Below are 19,243 nucleotides of genomic sequence, written 5' to 3' on the forward strand. Positions count from 1 at the left end.
CAAAGGCCCTCAGACGGCAGGGTAAACTTAAGGTTGGTAGATAGCTGATTGGTTAAAAGAAAGTGGCGTTTATTTAGGCGGAGACTAGTGACACTTTAGTATTAGTGAGTGCGCCTTAAGTTCTGCCCTTGCCGGCTGAGTCGCTTACTGAGATAACTCACCACCCGTTTCTTACTCATATGTCTTACATTATGTGTCTCACTACCTATTTCCATTACCTATTGCCGACTGTAAGCGCAGTCTTCCTGCCACCATTTCATGTATATATACCACTTGATCTCCATAGATTTGCAATCAAGTCGCTCGTTCAATACCCACACACTGCAAAAGCTTACACTACCCATCCTTGCCGCGGACTTCATTTGAATCTAGATGATCCAACACACCCGTAGGATTCAATCAAGCTGTCTGGATCGGGACGCTTGAGAGTTTGAACGGAGAACTATCTCCAAAGATTAATTCGGGTCTCTTACGCGGCAATGGCGTTCCAAAAGCGCTCACGAACTAAGAGCATCGGAGAGAACGAGTGATCCCATTTCTTTCTATATAAACCAAGCAGATATTAAACCAAGCAAATATTAAACAAAAGTTAAAAACGCCGGCAGAAAATGCACCAAACCGTCGCTATGCAATACAACCCAACCAAATGCCCACCTCCTACCCCATTTATTCCAGTTCAGTCCATCCATTCGACAAGACCAATCACTTAAGCGGCCGGAGCCGCCTTGAAGGCAGGGTCGCAAACAATCGCAAACACCTCGCTCTCAACCGGGTCCAAGAAAGTCCAAGCACCCTTCCCAGCATCCGAGAACGTGGTATCGATATTCTGGTTCCTCTTGGCTACAATCGAGTTACCCCGCGCATCGAGAAGCTGGCACCTGAGATCCTGGTTCTCGATCAAAGCGCCGACCTTGAGCTCGATGGTGTCGTACGGGCCGGATGAGGCGACTGGAGGCTGGACTTCGCGCTTCGCCCCGCCGAGCAGGAACGGAGTCTGCGTTGCGAGCTCATCCGGGCCGCTCAGCATGACAACGATGTCGTTGGCATCGGCGCCGATGGCCGCAAAAGTAGGGTCGCAGATGATGGCGCTGACGACGCTCTCTTGTCTGAATTTCCACGCGCCTTTGTCGGCATCCGCGAACGTGATATCAACATTTAGGTCGCGCAGCAAGACGATAGGCTTGTCCTCTTCATCGAGAATCTGGCAGCGTAGATTTTGCATCTGGACACCCTTGCCGAGGGAAAGTTCGACGGTCTGGAAGGGCCCAGAGGAGCCGACGGGGGCTTGGACTTCTCGCTGGCCGAACTGGACTTTCTGGAAGGCGGTCTGGGTGGCAAGTTCGGAGGCGCCCGCGAGGGTGATTCTGACGGATGTGTCGTTGGATCGGGAGCCAGTGGGGATGGCGAGCGCGCCGACGGCGGAGAGGGCGGAGAGGAGGAAGGTGGAGTATTGCATTTTGAGGATTATGGTGGGAATTAGGTGGAGTTTTTGAATTAGCGATTGGAGAGAAGGGAAGTTAGGAAATAAACAACAAAGACAACAAATAAATAAAAGAGAAAGAGTGATTGAGGTTTTGTGGTTTTGTAGTGAGATGCTAGGAGATGGTTCTCTAAGTCTGGTGAGTATGAGGTCTTATATAGTCATTGCTAGAAGCAACGTCATTTTCTCCTGGGGTTTATTAAGATTATTCGAATCTGGTGGTTCCTAGAATAGATATTCTTCATAATAATACGCTTAGTGTATCGTTTATCGTGTTCTTGGCTGCTGACTCCATCCCTTCCCACGCTGGCTCAACTGAAGGCTTGGCTCTGATGCTGATGGGCTTGGCGCCAAGCTGTGGACGCCAGCTTGGGAAGCTCACTGCATGGGTGGTAAAGAAACTAAGAGGAGAGGATAAGCTTAAATCTTTGAAACGTAAAATTAGCACTTAGTTCAAGTTAACCAAGATTCCTACTCCGAGGCGTAGCAAGCCCTAGTCAAGCTTTCTAAATTCTGCCCGGGGCACGACGGATGGTTCCGCGCAGCTCGGCCTCCGGTCAGCAGTCGGTCAGTTGGATAGGTCTAAAGGACCTACACCCGCCACACTTGCCACATGTTGAGGCGTATCATAAACCATCCTGCTCAGTGACAGTTTGGTAACATGCATATTCCTACAAAACTTCAATGACACTTACGCAACCTTTGTTTCTGTTTAATTTTAGAGATTTTATTTTAGATACAAGAATCTCTAAATTCCTAGATATCCGTCTGTGGATCCCTATAATAGCGTTGGATGGTGCTTATGAACTCTATCCCTTCCTACGCTGGTTTGCGTCCACGCATATCGAATAAGGGTTTGGCCAATCATAGACTCTCGTTCGCCTAAGAGCTTGGCGTTGATACTAATGTTCATTAGCTTGGCGCCAAGCTGTGGACGCCAGCGTGGGAAGGGATAAGCACTGAATAAGGCTAAGGCTTCGTGACCAAGCCCGCTATATCAGTCCCTGGAGTTCACCATCGGATGGGGGCCCCGCTTACCAATTTTATCGCCCATGCCGAGTGGCGGAGCCCGCAAATCTCGACCTGGTATTGACCGCTCGGCTGAGCGCCCCCTTCCGTAGAGAAAGGGTGAATGGGTCGGCATAGTGACTCTGCGCGGACCTTTTACTTTTTCTGATTTCCACCTCCTAGAGAGCAGCTAGCCTGTGCCGTCGTCCCTGGGGAAGGGATAAGGTGGCAGGTGGTCGCACTGTACACAGGTCCTTCGCGTCGCGGGGGGGGGGGGATGGTGGAGGAATTAATCAATAGCGCTATATTTTGGGAGAGTACTCGAAAACCCAAGGAGATGCTGTGAATGCTAGGTTTAGATTCTTCGTACACCCAGACAACAAGCTCGTCGTCGGTCTATATAAGGGCATGNGGTTTACCGACGCGGGGAGAGTAACGCTAGCGGAAGGCTTCGTAGCAAATGGAGATTCTAATTTAATACCCGCGGATTCAGCAGATACAGAAGAGCGCAGGATGCGGTGGCACCGACGGATAGGGCTTGCTATGGAACGGGTTGTGTAGCAGTTTACGACACAATGACAAGCGAATGATGCAACGAGACAGAAGGTGAATAGAGTAGTTTCATTCAAGAAAAAAAGACAAGAGAACTCCATAAGTGTCTCTCGGCCGTTTCTATGTTTAAACTCATCAATTGTATTAACTTCCATGTCTGAAAGTGCTTGAGGATACCTTGAAAGAACCCTGCGACTTTCCAACGGTAGGTGCATTTCTTCACTGATAATTTGTTGAAAGCTCACCTGTACTCCAGAAGGACACCCAGAAATAGAGCCTGCTATCCCAGACTGTTTGGAATTAATAGAAAGCTTGCCCGTGCGCCAGGATGTGTTCGAATTGCACTCTTCGCTGCCCATGTATGGTGTTCTCCTCCGGCTCCGTTCCTGACTCCAGAAAATGTTCCTCTATGTCCACATTTGCTTGGCCGAGCAAATTCCAGAAGCCCTGCAGTGTGTTCATCTGCAGCCCCAGGCTCTCTTGATCACGTAGAGAGTCATACCACCGAACGTGCACCTTGTTCAATCTTGGTGCCTTCTTCAGTACTTCCTCAGTCTTCTGTGCGCGCTGACATAGCATGGCTTGGAAAATGGACTCAATAGCTTCACTCGCCCGCAGCCATTCGGTGTCCCATGTGAAGATAAGCTCGAATTTCCTGATTGGCTCTGTGGGCGAGAAGGCCGAGTCGGCAAGCTGGTCCATAATCTCTTCAAAAAATGTAACATGTTCGAAGCCGGCAGTGACATCGATGCGGAGAGTCACACAGTCGTAGTAGTATGCTATGGCTTCAGCATGGAGCTGCCTGCACACTTGGAGCAGAGACATGGGTGGTGGACAATGAGTCAATGAGAAGATGCTCGGGATGTGGCGCCACTTGTGGGAGACGACGGGTGGTGGTGGAGCGGTTCTACTAGTTGTGGTAGTATTGATGATGTTCGTAGTATTGCCATTACCAGCATCCTCTTCTTGGTCTATATCTACATCCTCGTCTTCACTTTCGCCTTCATCCTCACCCTCTTTATCCGCATCTTCTTCATTGTCAACTTGAATAGCCGCGGTCGCTGCAGCAATGCTAGCTGCATGTTGGGCGGTAAGCTGTGCAATCTCCTTCTTCTCAAACCAATTCTTGAGAAGGTTGGCTGGGCCTTCATCGCGTTCGGACAGGTAGCCGAAGATTCTATGGCGCAGTTCGAGGGGAATACCCAAGAGGGTAGCATCTGCTGGCTGGGTCATGTTGGGTTCGACTTCTGCTGGCGGGGCCATGGATGCCATTTGTTGCGGTATAATTTTTGAAAAATGCGACACCGATGTCAAGAGTCGAATAACAGCGAAGATATGCGGTGGGTTCAGGCAGGCAGTGAGGTAGCAGTAAGGTAGGAAAGTGGGGTTTCGGAAGCTTCACTCGCAAGGCTTCGTGTCTGCCTTGTCTAACACGGCCACCACAAGGCCACCACAAACCGGAGTGAAGTACGGCTGAAACTTTGACAAGGAATGGTGTTCCAGAGACAGCATCGGCGCTGGGAGGTATTTGATCTACTTCGGCGTCTGCTAAATTGCTTTGTGGGGTGAAGGCCATCTCTCAATGATTCGAAGAAAGTTAATGTTTAAAGCTTGCGTGACATGGATATGGTAACCCCAGGGCACGCGATAATCGCAAAGCTAGATTCCTCGAAAGGTTAAGGCTGAAATCCCTCCCGAGGTCCGTGCGGCTTGGTTGTACGCTTCGCACCGACCGCTGCACCGCCACAACCTACACAACTTATTGCTGTACCAGTCTGAGTATGATTGGAACCAGACTGTCGTTCCTTGGGGTGCATCAGCCTTGATCACGTTGACTATTTTCACCTCGCGTTGATCATTAGCATGATGCAAACTCCAATACCAAAGCGTGCCTAGTGGGAACTGACGGGCAGTCGAGATCTGCCCTTTTCAGGAACCAGCGGCTTTCTTTCTCTCATCTTTTATTTACCCCAATTCCCTCAGCATACCCTTCTCGATGAAGCGCCGAATACCTATCAACTATGAGCCCTGTCAGTCGGGGAAAACAGGCCGTACTCGCAACCCCCCTCCAGGCCCTTGTGAGACTTGTGTCCGGCGTGTTTATTTGAGGCGATCTGCTCAGACTTTACCCGAGCAAAATACAACTCAGGTCAGCAACGACGAGCTATTAGCGCGAATTCAGACACTGGAAGATATGCTCCGTGGACGTAACGATGGCCTCTCTTCCCACGCCGCTGCCCCTCAAGGTTGCCTTACGCCAATGACTTTGGGAACGAATGCTCGTCGTTACCAGTCTCATTCCAGCGAGTCTACCACGGTTCCCACGTTATCATCCCTGAGTCCTTCAGCCCGATTGGGACACTCCATGTTTCTAAAACTGGACATGTGCGCTACCACCCTGGTGCTTCCCAGTGGAGCTCAGTTTTTGATGAATCACCTCTAGCGGAATATGTAAAAGATTTCAAAGATCTTCTAGCGATGACCTGAGCCGTTTTCCTTATTGCTCGTCTACAAAGCAGACAACCAACGGCTCATCGCCACTTTGCCCCCCGTTCGGCAGTGCAACGAGCTGAGAGACGTGTTCTTGGAAGTATTCTCTCCGGTAAGGCTTCATTAACGGTTCTCTTTCAACCGGAGCGTACTCTGATAAGGAACAACAGCACTTCCATATTATACACGAGCCTACATTTCACGCAGATTGCACCTGCCCTCAAGACGACCCTGAATCTACGTGTCTTAGCCGGCCGACTTTGTTGTTTGTTGTCATGGGCATAGTTGTCACTGCTGTTGATGATAAAAGCTCTTTGCCGCGCGATTTGGGAAGACCCAGCGATGGCAATAATCAAATAATCATAATCACCGACTCTGATTCTAATCGATTACATTAATTATATAATAGCCTCTATATTAAGTGCTATATCTACTGTTATAAAGCCTCCTAATTTAACTACCTTACGAATCTAGCTCTTTAAGTACTCCGTTTATTCTACTACCGTTACTCTAAGCCTTAAACGCTCCTATAATATTATATAATATACGCTTAAAAAAAGTCGTTCGGACTTAGCCGATACAGCTAGTATAAGGAGGATATTAATAGCTATACGTAAAAGACGCAGATAGAGGCTTTATTAAGACGGTTTAAGCTATTAGCTAAGGGAATTATTAGCGGTTAATTATAGAGGCGTTACCTATGAAATTAACGCTAGGAATACTAAAATAGTACTTATATTAATAAAGTGGAGCTTTATAAAATCGGCCTCTATACCTATAAGGTGAGGATATAAATTGGGAGTCCAATTAATAGAATAACAGAGTATTGTTAGCGACTCAGTCAATCGAGGCACGAGCACGACAAAAGGGACGCGCAAGCCTGTACGAATGGTAGTCTATAAACGAGGATCTAAAGCTAGAGAAAGGAAAGGAGAAGAAGAGCAGCGCCGCTCGATGTTTTATAAGATCTTCGCGTCACATGACCGCAATATGCGGCAATCTGTGGCAACTTGCCAGTATAGAGGACTGCATAATTCTGCCAAGTTCTGCCAAGTTCTACCAGTGCCATAATATTACCCCCCCCCCTTTAGTAAAGCCTGCCCTTAGGCTTTATATATCCGTATTACTTCTATAAGGTGTTCTTATCCTTATATTCTTCTAGTAGCCTATTGTCTTTACTATGCTAGCGCTCTATTTACTTATCTAGGTATTTTAGGGGTCCTAATTTATTAGGGTAACGGCTATAAAATTCTTAAAGCTTATAGGGACTACTAATAAAGTTCTATATAGGGTACTAGGTAGGATCTAGGTTATAGCCTTTCTAACTAACGCGGTATTTTAGCGTTCTCCTTACTAGTTTATAGGCCAGTATTTCTTTAATTTCCTATTTATCGTCGCCATTAACTTAAATTGGCAGGGGGGGGTTGTTCTTTTATCTGGGTAATAGGTTATCCATAGCATTCTATAGTTTATCCAGTAAGAAAATAGGGTAAACCTTTATTAAATCTAGGAGCTTTACCTTATATAAATTACCCCTCTTATTAAGGACCTTATATAGTCCTGCTATTTAACAGTCTAGCTTATAGCTAGGTCGTTCCGTCTTTTAGTTCTTTATTATAACCTAGACCATATTACCTACGGTAAAGTTAGGCTTACGCCTATACTTATTTATCTGCTATTTTATTAATTTTTAGGTCTTTTTTAGATTTGTATAGGCTACTATCTAGGCTTCTTTTAAGCGCTTAGCGTACTACTAGGCTTTTTTATAAAATAGTCTTTTGTATACGGTTTAGGGTCCTTTTAGTCTTTTCCAGTTAAAGCTAGTATAGGGTAAGTAGCCTATTTCTAGTTAAATAGGGGCAAATCTAGTAGAGTTATAAGGTAGGGTCGCCTAGGTATAGTCTATAAAGGGTAATAGTTTAGCCTAGTTATCTTAGAAGTAGTTAATAAAGGGCCAGAGCCTTTAATCTAGGTATTAGTTTATAATCTCCGTCTAACCGTCTATTTAGGGGTAATATACCATAGAAAGCTTTAGCTTAATGCCTAAAATCTAGGTAAACTTATTTTAGAAGGCTAATATAAACTACGGCCCGTAATTAAAGACGATAGTATTTAGTAGTCTATAAATTTAATAGACGTAGTGAATATATAGTTAAGCCGCCTTTTTAGTATTAATATTTTTATAATAGGGAATTAAGAACGGGCGCTTACTAAAGCGGTTAACTAAAATTATAACTATATCGTATCCATTACGGTTAAGAGGCAGTTTATAGAAATTTATAGAGATATACTACTAAGGACGTTCTAATATTAGAAGGAGTTTTAATAATCCTAGGGTCTTATTTTGTAGAATTATAAACCTATAGTAATTGCTGCAGTTCTATATATAATAGTTAATATCTATAACTATTCTGGGCTAGTAGTAACGGTCACTAATAATTTTATGGGTTTTATTTTTTTTAGGATAGGCTATAGAGACCTAGGTATATGCTTTAGCGATAAGTTAAGTCTATAAATTCTATTCCTTTACCACTGCTAGCCGTGCCTAATGCTTAAGTAGTCCATTTTCAAGGGACTATAGGCTAGTAGTGTCCTTCGCCTTTTTACGGTACTCTTATAAAGAAGGGGCCGTACGGTTTACCTATAGTAGTTTATTAATAAGGTTAAGTTCCGTAGAGTTAATAGGGCATATCTTAGCTTCTAAAGATTTTATACTTAGTTCTGCCCGTATCTAAGGGTTAAGGTACTTCAGTTATAGTGGTATCTAGCTCCGTAATAAGATCTTTACGGCTACCTATCCGTTTAGGTCCTATTTGCGTCTTATAAGTGCATCTACACAGTTAATAGCGCCTAGCCTATATATAATTAGGAAGTTAAACTAAGATAGGATATCCGCCTAGCGCGCCTACTAGGCCGTAAGGGCTTTTATTATTATATAATATTCTAAGGCCTTATAATCTAAAACTACTTAAATAAGTTTAGGGGTCCCTTCTAGCTATACTCGCCAGTGCTAAAAGCTAGAGATAATAGCCAACATTTCTTTATTGTAGATGGGGTAGTTTAGCTTAGTATCTACTATAGTCTTTAAGTAGTAAGCAATAGGGTACCATTCTTTATCCGTTTGCTTCTAGGAATAAACGCTAGTAATAATACTATCTAAGGTATTAGTTTCTAGCATTAAGGGCCGTTTTGGGTTATAGTAGGTAAGTAAGGGAGTAAAGACCAGTCGTTTCTTAAGCTTATTAAAAGCCTGCCTATATGCGGTATTAAAGTAAAAAGGCTGGTCCTTTATAGTTAGACAGCTAAGGGGCTAAGTAATCCTACTATAGTTCTTAATAAAGCGTTGGTAGAAGTTATAGAAGCCTCAGAATAACTATATCCCTTTTACGGTCCGTAACAGTTCCCACTAATTAATTACGGCCGTCTTTTCTAGGTCTACCTTAATTCCGTCTATACTAATAATAAACCTTAGGTACTTTATACGCTTTACACTAAATTCTAACATCTTAATATTAGCCTAGAGGCTAGTCTTATAGAGCTGTTATAGGACCTTATAAATATACTCCTTATATTCCAACTTATTCTTAGAGTAAGTTATAATATTATCTAGATAGGCTATATAGAAGTTATTAAAGTAGTTAAAGAGTACGTTATTTATATATTGTTTGTACGTAGCCAGTCCGTTAATTAGTCTAAAAGGAAGCACTTTATACTTATATAATCCGTATTAAGTCTAAAATATAGTAAGATTTATAGATCTGGGGTTTATTTTAATTTAGTGGAAAGCCTAACGGATATTAAGCTTTATATATACCTTAACTTTATTTATTTAGGCCAGTGTCTTATTAAGTAGGGGTAGTGGATAATGGTCTTTACGGGTTATATTATTAAGCTTATAGTAGTTAATACAGAAATAAAGTCCTCTATTTAGCTTTTTTATAAAGAAAATAGAGGAGGTAAAAGGGGCCTAGCTAGGCTTAATAAACCCTTTTACTAGGTTATTAATAAGGTACTACTTAGTAGCCTATAGTTTAGCAATTAATTGTTTACGGAGGGGGGTATAGCTAAGGGTATTTTCCTTCTCTGGCTTAATCTCGATCTTATGGTTATATAATTAGTAAGGTAAAAGTATATTAGATACTGCCTTAAAGAATATATCTTTAAACTTTTAATACTAATAAGGTAGTTTCTATTCTACTAGCTCCTTATCTATAAGCTTACTTTCCTATCCACTAAGCTCGTTTTCCTTTTCCTTAATTATTCGATTAATTTCGTATAAGCTAGTAGTAAAGGTAACGGTGTTAGGTTAGACTAAGTTCTGGTAGAATCATGCAGCGCTAATATAGTAGATATTAACTAGTAGAAGGTATAGCTAGCGCCGTAAAAGTTATAGATTGTACTAGGGCACTACGGGCTGTTTTTAGAGTGCCTATAGTCTAATTTAAAGAGTTTCTAGCTTTATACCGCTTAGCTCGTGCCTTAATTTAATAAAAGCCTTAGTTAATAGCTAAGCACTAGTCTATAAGTTCCTTTAGCGTCTATATAGTAGTAAAAACTAGCAGTATAGCCCGTTGTAGGTCTAGGGTAAGCTTATTAAATAGGTCTAGTATTAGATCTTTCTAGGGAATTTAGGCCTAACTAGCTAGGTATAGAAAGCGGGGTAAAACTAGGGCAGAGAAGTTATTAATAAAATATTAGTAGAAATTGGTAAATCCTATAAAGGCTCTTATATCCTTAACGTTCTTAAGTTCTTCCTAGTTTATAATTACTTTAACCTTATTTAAGTCCATTTATATACTATTTATAAAAATAAGGTGTTTAAAGTATAGGACTTCTATTTTATAAAATTGGTATTTATTTATATCTAATTATAGACTAGCTTCGCGTAGGGCTTATAAAACAAAATTAATATATTTCCAGTATTTAGTTAGGTTATTACAATATATTAGAATGTTATTAATATAAGTAGTATAGAAGATATCTAAGTAAGGACGTAGGGTGTTATTTATATAATGTTAAAATAAGCTTAGGATATTTATAAGCCCGAATAGTATTACTAAATACTTAAATAATTTATACTGGCTTTACACTCTAGCGCGGCACGTAGTGTTCTCCTATAGGCCCCTATAGCTCTATATAGGCATTAGTTTTATAGCTTAGCTAATAGCTCTAGGAAGCTTTTTACTAGCACCTTACCGCCTAGCCCTAGGCCCCAGATCTAGGAGCCGTATAGCATTATTAGCCTTACTACTACTGTATATAGTAGGCATGTGTGTCTAAACAAGGGACCCTATATTAAGGCTAGGTTACTACTTGCCCTCTTTTTCGTTATAAAGTGGATAAGCTAGTATTTATCTAGTGCGAATTTGGCGCTGTGTCATTTTGCCTATATAATACACCTATTATACGCCTAGTTTAGCTTAGTGCAGTTTTCTATAGCTATATTTCCCTATATAATTAGGTTTATATTATCTATAAATCCTAGGGCGATTATATTCTAGCTATTATTATATATCTCTAGTAGTTTGGATATAAAGAAGAGGAGTAGTATTAGTAATAGGGGTAAGCCCTATAGGATACCTATAGGTGTTAGTATTAATTTACTTTCGTAGCCCTTAATTATAATTTTTATAGTACACCCCATTAGGAAGGCTTAGATAAACTTAATTATCTAGTTTAATAGGCCCTTATTTTTTAGAATATATAGAAGTCTTTTATATAATATATTATAAAAGGCCCCGTTTAGATCTAGGCTTAGCATAAATATAGTACATCCTAGGTAAGCTTGCCATACTACTTAAATACTAGAGGTTATTAGGGAGAGGGCTAAAAGGTTTAATTGTTTCTTTCTTGCACCCATTTATGTCTATAATAGTAGCTTTTATACTTCTGCCGCTTCTTAAATATATTCTATAACTATCTTTTTTAGGAGCTTTCCTAGGGTATTCTCTAAGGTAATTAGACGATAGCTTCTTAAAAGGGAGTGGTCTTTCTTCTTTACTTTTTATAAGATAACCATAGTTATTACTTTAAGGTATTTAGGTAATTCGCCTTTCTAAAGGCAGGTAGTTACAGCGTTAGTAAGTAGTATTACTACCGCTTCTACCGCGGCTTTAATTACCTTATTTAGAATCTTATCTAGCCCTAGCGCTTTACTAGTAGGGAGCTTTTATATAGCGTCCTTTATTTCTTTTGCTAATAGTATATAGCTTATCTCAATTAGTAAGGGGTAGGGTTAGCTACTAATGTTCTATAGGTCCGCTTAGCCCATGCCTAGGAAGAACCTCTCTGCTAGTATTTTAATTTTTTCCTTATTATTATTTGTGTACTAGTCCCGTTCTATTTAGTAGAGCGTAGGTAGATAAGGGTCTTCTAGCGTCTCTTTAGCGGCTTACTTACTCTACTTTAATATGCGCTAGAGCGCCTAATTATATAGTTTAGTAGGGTCTAAGGGAATTTCTTTTAGGAATTGGCGCTAGTTATTTCTGCCCTCTTCTTATATTATCTTCTTAAGCCTATTCTTTAGGGCCTTATAGCTCTATTAGTAGTACGCTTCGCCTATTATACTATACTATCGTCTTACCCTTTTTGCTCCTGTAAGTAGCTAGGCCGCCTTTAGTAACTATTTATAGTAGGTGTGTTTACTAAGTTAGGCTTTTAGGTAGTATTCTTCTAAGCAGTTGCTTATAATTGTTTAAATATCCTCTATATAACGGAACCTTGTAGCAGGAACTACGATGGGTTCTGTTAATGGGCTAGGTGTATAGGAAATGCAAAGACAGTAGTCAACAACGTAATAACAATTGGTGGAGTGGTTGCCTAACAGATTAACTCTAATTGTGTTCTAAGAATTACTATAAGGAAAGAACTATCTAGATAGGGACTAAGGGTCCTTAAATACACAACCGTATTCCTATAAAATCCTTCTTATATATAATGTACGTCTTATCTATATTAAACGTGACGTCCCTTACGTTTAATACAGCCAACACATTCAACCATTATGTAACTCGCTTACCATTCTTTATTATATAGTTCTATGGGTTCTATCCTAGTCCGTACCTATATTAACTAACTAGCTTCTTTTAACTCTTCTCTAAGTAGTCGTAATATCGTACTTAAAGCGTCCGTAACACTATCTCCCTCCTCTCTATCTTTGTCCTTAAAGATACCTAGTATCTCCAGGTCGTTTACTAGAGGTATAATATCCGTCTAATTAATTTGGTTAACATTATTGCTTATTATACCTAAAGCAATTTCTTCTCTCTTTTAGGTTAAGCGTTGCCTTTATACCGTTTCCTTAATACTATTACTAGGTAAAGTAATAGCGATTCCTTACTCTCGTTATACGAAAGAGGGGTTAAGTTATATTACGATCGCGAGTCCCTTTAGTTACTAACCTTCCTCTTATTCTAAATACACTCGCGCTAATATACGTTCATTATATAACGTTTATTCTACGTCTAATGTTAAGTATACGCACCCTATTACTCTTAATAGTTTTTAAGTTCCCTAAGTAATTTATTATAGGGTCTTATGTTTAATCTGCTACTATAAAGCTTAATAGTAAGCTAGCCTCTACGCTGCTTAAGGTTTAACGTGTCTTAAAAGAATCCGCATATATCCTTAAAGCTCAGCGTTTAGCTTACGCTTATCTTCAGCATTTAAAACATATCTGTAAGAAAGTCCGTTTAAAGGAGTAAAAACTTATTTAATAAGGTCTTTAGGAACTAGGTAATAAAAGAACTAACTCTTCTTCTATAGTAAAGGAAATAACTCTAAGTAGTTTGGTAGTTACTCTTCCTAGGTCCCCCTTAGGTAACTTATTCTTTAACAATCCTTCTTTATTAATATTACCTAACCTATTTTCTTCCGATACTCCTATACCTTTCCTATAGTATTCTTTAAATTTTCTAGTAGCTCCTAGGTAGTCTTAGTATAGCCTATCCACTTAACCTTATACTATATCTTATTGTCGATATCCTTATGACTAACAATCTTTAAAACTTGCCATTTATTTTCTTCCTACCCTCTATACGTGTCTGCCTTATAAACTAGTGGCTTAACGTTCCTATATGCTAGTTCTAGTATTGTGATATACTATATAGGGTAGATCTTTATTCTAGCTGGTAGGTTTAACTTAAATATAACTAGTAAAATCCTCTATATAATTTTAAAAGGTCTTAGTTTAACATAGTCCAACTTCTTGCTTAGTTATTAACTTTTAAAATTTTTATATAGTAGCCATACTTTATCTCCCTCCTTAAGATCTAGTCCCTTAGATCTCTTAGCATTATAGTACTTTTTCATTCTTTACTATACTGCCTTAGCTATTTCCGTAAGGTTTATATAAAGATTTATTAAAGTCTCCATTCTTTACTTAGCTTTACTACTCGTTTTCTTTACTTAATATAGCAATAATAATGTTCTTAGCTTATATCCGTAATTCGCCTTAAATAGTAATATACCTATTCCTTCTTGTGGTGTTATATTATATATAAACTATATAATTAGTAATAGCGATACCCAATTATTCTGTGCGTAATTAATATAATGCCTTAGATACTGCTCTAGTATCTAGTTTAGTCTTTCCGTTTAACCGTCTATCTGCGGATAATATATAGTAGAAGTTACTACTTAAACTCCTTACTCCACCAAAAATACCTCCTAAAATACTGCTATAAATCTTAGATCTTTATCTAATATGATTTTACTTAGTACTCTATATCTTGCGAATACTTCTTTAATATAGATTCTAACAATATCTTCCGCTAAGATTTCTTCTATACAGGCTATAAAGTATCCCCACTTCGTAAGCTTATCTACTATCACTAAGATTACGTTATAATCCTATCTAGTAATAGGATCTCTTAACTTTAGTAACTTAATAATAAAGTCCTATAATATAACCTCCTATAGTCTCTCTAGTGTTTTAATAGGTTATAGCCCTCCATATAGCTTATACCTTATTAGTTTATTCCTTTAGCAATCTAAACACTCTTTAGTAACTCTTCTAGCTATCCTCTAAATTCCGTTAATAATATATTCCTTCTAGAGTCTTAATACTAAGCCTATAGCTCTATTATGTCCTTAAGTTAGTCCCTTATAGAAGTCCTCTATAAACTGCTCTGCTATACTTTTTAGGATATACTTCGCTTCTCGATTTTCGTATATATTTAACTATAGATCTTCTAGCTGTTCTTCTAGAATTCTTTATACCTAAAAGCTTTCTAGTATTTTATAGACTTTTCTTAACTTATCCTCTTAAGTTACTATAATTTTTGGATAATTGTACCTAATTAGTCTATCTATATCTTTTTACAGTAAAGCCCCTAATAGCTTATCGTTATTTTGTAGTTTAGCCTTTTAACTTAATATATTGGCTTACGTATTATCTATACCCTTAGTATACTAAATCTTAAAATAATATTCCGTAAGCATCTCTGCCTATCTAACCTATCTTTAATTAAGTTCCTTTATTATTAGGAATCCTATTAGGTTTTTATAATCCATTTTAACTATAAATAGTTTTTCTATACCTTATAAGAATGCTCTCTATTTCTTTAGTACTATAACTATACCTAACAACTCTTTATTATAGATGTCATAGTTTAACTTTAGTAGTATTATCTTCTAACTATAATATACTACTAGATGCCATTTATCTAGATGCTTTTATATAAAATATACTCCTAGTATAAAGTCTAATATATCTATTTCTACAACCGTCTCTAGTCCTAGTTAATAAATCTTAAGAACTGGCTCCTAGGTAAACAACTCTTTAACTTTCTTAAAAAGTTCTCGCTATTCCTCTCCCCATACCCATAGTTCTTCTTTCTTCGTTAATTATATAAATAGTTCGGTATCCTTTAACTATTGCGCTATAAACCTTTTATAGTAATTACAAAACCCTAAAAATAATCTTAACTATATAACGTTCTCTAGTTCTTACCAATTTACTATAGCCTTAATTTTCTTTAGATCTATGCTAAGTTGGCCTAGTTTAATAATAAATTTAACAAAATCGGTCTTCCTGGTAAAGAACTTACATTTCTTAATTACTACTAGCATTTATTCTTCCTATAGTCTCTTTAAAACCCATTTAACGTATTCTCTATGCTCTTCCTTATTTATTAAGTAGATAATAATATCGTTAAGATATACCATAATAAATTTATCTAAATATTCTCCTAACATATTATTAATACGCTTTTAAAACGTTGCTAGTGCGTTTATAAGCCTAAATTATATAACTAATAGTTTATATAGTTCTTTCTTTAACCTAAAGGCTGCCTTTTATTTATTGCCTTTCTTAATCCTAATCTAATGGTACGCCTATCTTAGATCTATCTTCGTAAAGATTTACGCATTACCTATCCTATCTTAGATCTCGCTAATTAAGGGTAAAGGATACCTATCCTTTCTAGTGATACTATTTAACTATCTATAGTCAATATATAGCCTTAGTTTACCATTCTTTTTTAGTATAAATAGTACTAGATAACCCGCTAATAACTATAATAGTCTAATATATCCCTTTCGTAAGTTTTCTTAGACAAACTCTTTTAATACTCTACCTTCTTCTTCGGTAAGCTTATAGATTGGAAAGAACCTTAAACTTATTCCTAGTTCTAATTCTATTTCATAATCCCACGCTATATACTCTAACAGTTTTTTGCTTTTAGGTAACCATAGTTTCTTGCCATATTTATAGTATCTTTTTAATATATAGCTTAGCCCTTTTTCCGTTTCTTCATAGGTCGCTCCTACTTAATATTATACCAACTTAGTTTATTATTGCATCTTGCGTTATTATATATCTCTAATATCGACCTAACCTATAACCCAATTAATCTTTAGATTATATTCCTGTAACTAAGGCATTCCTAATACTGCCTCATTATTCCCCAATAGTAATATATCGAAAGACACTTTAACTTATCTTCCTTTAATGGTTAGCTAAATAGGTCTTATTTTAAGGTTAATAATACCTCCTCCATAGGCTATCAGATCCCCTAAAATTATTACTAATAGGTAAGAACATTCCTTCTATCTATATGGTAACCCCATTCTTTTAACTGCTACTAGCGAGATATAGTTTCTCGTTACTCCACTATCTATTAATACCTTAAACTATTAATCTTGCTATTTAACTCGTAAATTTAGGTATTGTCCTTAAATTCCTTTAAGGGTTTAAGGCTCTACCACTAGCTCCCTCTGGTCCTATGGGCCTCTACTTTTCCTAACTACTGGCTACTAAATCCCGTTTATACTTAGTCCAACTTAGGCTAATACTTAGTTCGTTTTTTATCTTTAATATACCATAAATAGGTATTCTCCAGACATTCCCACCATTATTATCCATCTAGGCATTCTTCTATAAGGAATTTCCCTAGCTAAAGTATTAAGTCCCCTTATTCTTAAACTTCTACTAAATGCTAACTATATATATACTTAACGTTTTAATACTTCGCCTTGTCCGTTATCTAATACATCCTTATTAAATACTTTTAATTTTTATCTTTTGGCGCTCTATATATATTACACGCATTATCTACGCATACTATCCATAATAGTATATAATATGCTTAATATCTTAGGTTAACTCTCGGTTCGTTTTTGTCCTGGAGTTTAAATCTTTCTTATATTAATTTAAGCGTTACAACTTTATTCGCGGGTACTAAGATTCGCCTTTTACTTCTCTAGTCCTCTAATTACTTCTCTAGATCTTTTAATATTATAATTAAGGCCCCCTTAATATAAGTTATAGCCTTCTCTATAATCGGGTAGTCTTAGACAACTTTTTTGTTCAGCTACATATAGAAATCCTCCCACTCATTATTATATCGTTACCTATACTACTTTTAGTATAGCTGCTTAAGTATATACGGCTCGTTCGTAAGGAAATATCTCTTTATTACTGCGTCGTAATAGCCTTTAGTATATCGTTCTTTAAACCTAGTAGGAATCCCTAGATCCTCTTCCTGTTTTAGTTTAATAAGCCACTTAGCTCTTAGTATGCCTATTCTAGGTCTATTAGTAATCCTTCGTACTAGTGCTCTGTCCCTTATACGTCCTAATATGCTAAATCCCTTATCTAGTTTCTATTCTTGCCATAAGGTAATTCTTATCCTAAATTCCTCTATAGTTTCCTTTACGTCGCGTCTTACAAGTAGATCCTTAAAGTCTTCATGCTTCTTAATCTTAGTATTAACTTTTCAATCTTTAGGCCGAATACTATATTCCCCTAGTAAGTCTTCTAGGTCTATATATCTATCTCCCAGTCTAATTACTATTTACGCTGCAGATTCCCGGATCTATAAGGAAGCTCCTTACCTCTTACTTATAGATGTTTTAATTTATACTCCAAATTCTTAACCCCTTAGATTCTTTAATCCTAAGCTTGCTTCCAACTTAAGCTTAGCTCCAGCCTTAGTTTAACTAGGCTTTACTAGTGTCCTTATCTTATCTTAAGAGTCCTAGATCTTACTCATCTCTTCTTAAAAGTCTTATGCCGTTAGGAATTCTTATCCCAAGCTTATTCATATATCTTTAAACTAAGCTACTACTCTACTCCATCGGTTTCTATCCGTTGTAGGTCTTTAAGCTTACCTCATCTCGTCTTAAGAATCTTAGTCGTCTCTCATCTCATTATAAAAATCTTAAGCCTTTAGCCTTTTACCTTTATCAAGTAGTGAGCTAGCACTAGCAGTTATCTGCTTACTTAATCGTCCTTAAATATTACTCCTTCCGTCTCGTAAAGCAATAGACGCCATATCTAACGGTGTTATAATACCCATTACTAAACCTTGCTCTGTAGCGGTCTCAGTCTCTACTTCTATTACGTTATTAAGGTTTAGATACCCCCAGTTAGTTCCTTTACTATCCTTATTACTATTAATTAATAAGTACTCTAACTCTATTATTATTATTACTAATTATTATCCGCACGTTACTGTAATATCTTAATCTAGCTTATAGAGTCAATCTTATTCTTTATCTAACTCTTTAGTTCCTCTAAGTCCTTTTAACTCTAGCTCTTATGGCCAATAGCTTACACCATACTTAGCGTTTTTATAAATTTGGTATGCGTTATTGTAACAAAACGCAAAACTTTTAATTAAACACTCTTTTGTTCCTCGCAGTACACTATCGTCCCTCTATATATATATGTCACATACTATTAGTCTAGTTCCCTTTATTACATAGTAACTCTAACCATCTTTATAATCCCTTATAAAGTGACCCTATTTTCCGCAATTTATATAAGCTCTATTTCTAAACCATTAACTTTGTTATAGAGTCCGCCTAAACGTCTTCTGCTATTAAAATCCCTAGTTTAGCCTCTGCTCTTTAGTCCTATAATCACTAAATCCTTAACCTCTAGGTTTCTATAATTTCTTACTCCCTTTCTTATAGGCTTCTTAAGTACTACTTAGGTCCATTAGCTCTACGCTATACCATAGTTTCTAACTTAGCTTTAGTTATTACGTACTCTACGTCTTATATAACTATGGAACTCTATCCTAGCCTCTCTTAGCCTATTCCCTTTAGAAGATCCTATTATTAATCTTAATCGCTTAATCTATTAATTCCCTTAGGGTGTCCGCATCTTCCATCAGAATAATTACGTCCTAGACTTTAGCCTTAAGTCCTTGTTTATACTATACCATAAGCGCCTTATTATTCTATTCGACCTATATTATAAGTATT

At 37.9% G+C, this 19,243-nt stretch overlaps 3 protein-coding genes across 3 annotated transcripts; 1 reads left to right on the forward strand and 2 right to left on the reverse strand.

Annotated features, from left to right (window-relative positions):
- Nucleotides 1–251: 251 nt before the first annotated feature.
- Nucleotides 252–1,736, reverse strand: K441DRAFT_651684 (uncharacterized protein). The gene has a single exon (XM_067647233.1). It carries the CDS (start codon nucleotides 1,454–1,456, stop codon nucleotides 707–709), a length of 750 nt encoding a protein of 249 aa, XP_067510161.1. The 5' UTR covers nucleotides 1,457–1,736; the 3' UTR covers nucleotides 252–706.
- A 1,142-nt stretch (nucleotides 1,737–2,878) lies between these two features.
- K441DRAFT_651686 (uncharacterized protein) lies at nucleotides 2,879–4,637 on the reverse strand. Its single transcript, XM_067647234.1, has one exon. It carries the CDS (start codon nucleotides 4,301–4,303, stop codon nucleotides 3,341–3,343), a length of 963 nt encoding a protein of 320 aa, XP_067510162.1. The 5' UTR covers nucleotides 4,304–4,637; the 3' UTR covers nucleotides 2,879–3,340.
- A 178-nt stretch (nucleotides 4,638–4,815) lies between these two features.
- K441DRAFT_651687 (uncharacterized protein) lies at nucleotides 4,816–5,979 on the forward strand. Its single transcript, XM_067647235.1, has 2 exons — nucleotides 4,816–5,642; nucleotides 5,701–5,979. The coding sequence occupies exon 1, from the start codon at nucleotides 5,037–5,039 to the stop codon at nucleotides 5,481–5,483; it is 447 nt and encodes a 148-aa protein (XP_067510163.1). The 5' UTR covers nucleotides 4,816–5,036; the 3' UTR covers nucleotides 5,484–5,642; nucleotides 5,701–5,979.
- Nucleotides 5,980–19,243: the final 13,264 nt, after the last annotated feature.

Source organism: Cenococcum geophilum (genome assembly GCF_001692895.1).
Source record: "Cenococcum geophilum 1.58 unplaced genomic scaffold K441scaffold_2, whole genome shotgun sequence".
Taxonomy (NCBI): domain Eukaryota; kingdom Fungi; phylum Ascomycota; class Dothideomycetes; order Gloniales; family Gloniaceae; genus Cenococcum; species Cenococcum geophilum.